At 56.1% G+C, this 3,253-nt stretch overlaps 1 protein-coding gene across 1 annotated transcript; it reads left to right on the top strand.

The window, feature by feature from the left end:
* Positions 1-268: 268 nt before the first annotated feature.
* CkaCkLH20_00172 (fungal specific transcription factor domain-containing protein) lies at positions 269-3,253 on the top strand (the record flags this gene model as incomplete). Its single annotated transcript, XM_038882892.1, has 6 exons — positions 269-406; positions 501-567; positions 655-916; positions 966-1,133; positions 1,184-1,362; positions 1,413-3,253. 6 exons carry the CDS (start codon positions 269-271, stop codon positions 3,251-3,253), a joined length of 2,655 nt encoding a protein of 884 aa, XP_038751597.1.

The raw sequence follows: 3,253 nt of genomic DNA, 5'->3' as shown, positions 1-3,253 counted from the left end.
TTTCTGTGCTTCTGCACTTTCACAGCGAACATCTTGTACACGTCGTCCTTCATCGACAACTAGACGACGACCCTTACGACAACTCGGAGCCGCCTGACATGTTTTAGAAACCAGACTGGCTTTGCGGACAGCCAACGCCAACCAGGGCCAACACAATCTCGCACCGACGTCAACTTTTGCTGTTGTTTAGAGCTTCATAACGACTCGAAGCCTTTCGGTACCTCTTCCGACGACCAACTCAGATATGACGACGTCCATCTTCGAACCAATGAACGGAATGGCGCCTCCAGGAGTTCACCCTGTGGCCATGTCCCGTCCTCAGGTCGGCATTGAGCGCCTACCGACACGACGGATGAGCAATGAGCCGCGGGAGTCAATGAACTGCAAGTCATGCCGCAAGCGCAAGGTGAGACAGACCACGGAACCTTCTCGTGGCACGGCACGAATAGGAAGGTTTCCATCGCAGACCTGAATCGGCGTCTTACACATTCGTCTACTAGATCAAGTGCAACCGACTTCGCCCCTCGTGCGAAGCTTGTCAAGTCTTTCAATGCCCATGCATATACGGTAAGTCAGATGGTGCTCTGAGATGCGGGCGTAAAACAACTTGGAGGGGCTCGTTTGTGACTAACTTGTTTGGTTTCCTTCCTGCAGATGCCGTGCCGAAAAAGCGTGGACCCAAGACGGATGTGCTTGAGGCTCTTCTCAAGAGAGTGGATGGCTTGGAAGCGAAATTGAAAGAGAAGAACGCCGGAGAGAAGACACCGACGACTCCCACCTCAGCGGGCATCAAGGAAGAGGAGGCTTCGCGGGCAGAAGACGACACGGAAGAAGACAGTAACCCTAAACGCCTAGCCTTGGATACTTCAAAGATCGACGTGGATGAGTCGGCCGTCTACTCACCTGCCCCGGCAAGGTACGTCGCTATTACACGAACTTGCAGGACAGAAAACTCATTGTTGCAGTGAGCCATCGCCTCCTGGTGTTCAGCCCGACGCCCTCCTGGACACATACTTCACGAGGTTTCACTCCAAACCGTACCACATCCTAGACGAGTCATCAGTCCGGCAACGGCTTCAGTTGAATCAGCTGCCGAGTTACCTGGTTCATGGTATCTATGCTGTTGCAGCAAGGTATGCACAAGACAACGTTGCAGAGGACGATTTGTTGACATGTGCGACAGATATACGCCTCATCCCAGTGGTTACCAGTCGGCGGTTCATCTGAGCGAGGAATTCGCGGCGCGGGCAAGGGCAGAGATCGACACGGATGAGCCTTCGGTGGACGCCTTGCAGGCACTTCTCTTGCTGGTTATTGCCTTCACTGCAGCGGGTAAAGGCAAGAAGGCGTACATGCTGATGAGTAGGTGGTGGGAAACTTCACGAACGAGAACTCTGCTGACAGATTCGCAGCGAATGCCGTCGGGATGGCGATGGCTCTGGAAACACATCGTGAGATGGACAACAACGCCCGAGTAACACCTGTGGAGAGGGAAATGCGCAGGAGGCTATTCTGGACATGCTATCTTCTGGACCGATTTCTCGCATGCGGATCCAAACGCCCGTCCCTCATCGGCGACAAAACAATTCTCCTGAGGCTGCCGTGCTGGTCACCCAACCCATCAGCACCGCCGATGGACGGTGAATTCTTCCAGTCCGGATCCAATCTCCAGTTCCTCCAGGGCAGTGGGAAGAAGTCGCAGGGAAGCACAGGCATGCTCATCGATATCAGTCGCATTCTCGGCATCACGAACCGATACCTGGCAGCGGGAGGTGTCAAGGGAGACTCTCACTTCCCCTGGCACTCGCTTTCGAACCTGTCCAAGATTCGCCAAGACTTGGATATTTGGGCTTCGGGCACCGAAGATGTCTTTTCGAGTTTGGACACGCTATTTGGTCAGCCCGATTCAACAATCTTGGTCCTGAGTAAGCTGATCTACCACCTCATACACTGCCTGATCTACCGTCCCTTCCTTCCCATCGACCTTGCCGAGCTCGCCGGAACCGGACAGCATCAGTCATGGCAGATAGAGGCAACCAACATGTGCTTCCTGCACGCCAATGCCATTTCTGAGCTTGTCGAACTCGGAAAGCAGACGGGCACGATCGAATGGCCTGCTTTCGTGGGCTACTGCATCTGCACTGCCGGTACAGTCCACATCCACGGCGCTCACTACAACAAGGCGGGAAGCGGAGACTCGACCGTCTTCAGCATGTCGGCGGACTTCCTATCGAGGGAGATGCAGCAACTCAGCGAGCTGCGATATGCGTGGGCCAGCGTTCAGCACCAACGAGAAACTCTTCAAGGGATTTACAATGCTCACTCCGAGCTTGTCAAGAGCTTAGGGAACAACCCCATGCGGTACTCTCCGGCGTTTCATCTGGAGGATTTCTTCGATCGGTACTCTAACATTGGTGGTCCTGGTGGTCAGTCATTCAACTTTGACGCGGCGAACTTGAGTCTGTCCGACGTTGTTGTTGACTTCACCACCGATACGTACACGGGACATGATCTCTACGCTCCTCGCGCAAATAGCATGCACGAAACTGAACGGCCAAACCTCAAGCGCAAGAACACGGCCCCATCCGGCCGCAAGCGCCCTGATCCAAAGGTCCTCTCTCCTCTCAGTACCACCAGCATGGCACCTCCGCATGGGCTACCGACGCCATCTCATGCTCGTCACTCATTCTCACACCCCACCCCGACGGTGGCCACTCACCCTTCCCCGGGACTGTTGGCAACACCCACGTCGTTGCCACCTCACCCTGAGATAGTAGAGCACGGCTCTATGTCCATGTCCCATGGACAGTACGACGAGGCAGCAGCCAACAGCGCGGCAGTGGCGGCGGCGGCGGCTGCGGGATTCTCTCTTGGACCTCAGCATCACCAGCAGAGCAACATCCCCGCGCTATCTTCGACGCCGTTTTCTCCACAGTTCAGTTTTGCGACTCCCGGTCCAAGTGGCAACAATGAAGGGGGCGGCAGCTACGATCCGATGTTTGGCGGCTTGCCAACCAACGCCTTCGGCAGCCCCGCCGCATGGCAAGGCGAAGAGACAGGAAACAAGGCAGTAGGGGTTGCGGCTCCTAGCCCAGGGAACAAGAGCAACAACGGCAGCACCGGAACCGGTCCCGGCGAAGAGAAGGACCCGTTCCTGAGCCTGCTGGAGCAGCTCGCCGAGAACGAGCACCAATTCGCGCGGCCCGGCAGCGAGCTCGACTTCTTCTTTGGCGGCGGCGGCGCGGCGCAGTAA

This window comes from Colletotrichum karsti (genome assembly GCF_011947395.1).
Source record: "Colletotrichum karsti strain CkLH20 chromosome Unknown Scaffold1, whole genome shotgun sequence".
Classification (NCBI taxonomy): domain Eukaryota; kingdom Fungi; phylum Ascomycota; class Sordariomycetes; order Glomerellales; family Glomerellaceae; genus Colletotrichum; species Colletotrichum karsti.
The sequence above is the reverse complement of the archived record's forward strand: the minus strand, read 5'-3'. Positions and strand labels throughout refer to the sequence as shown.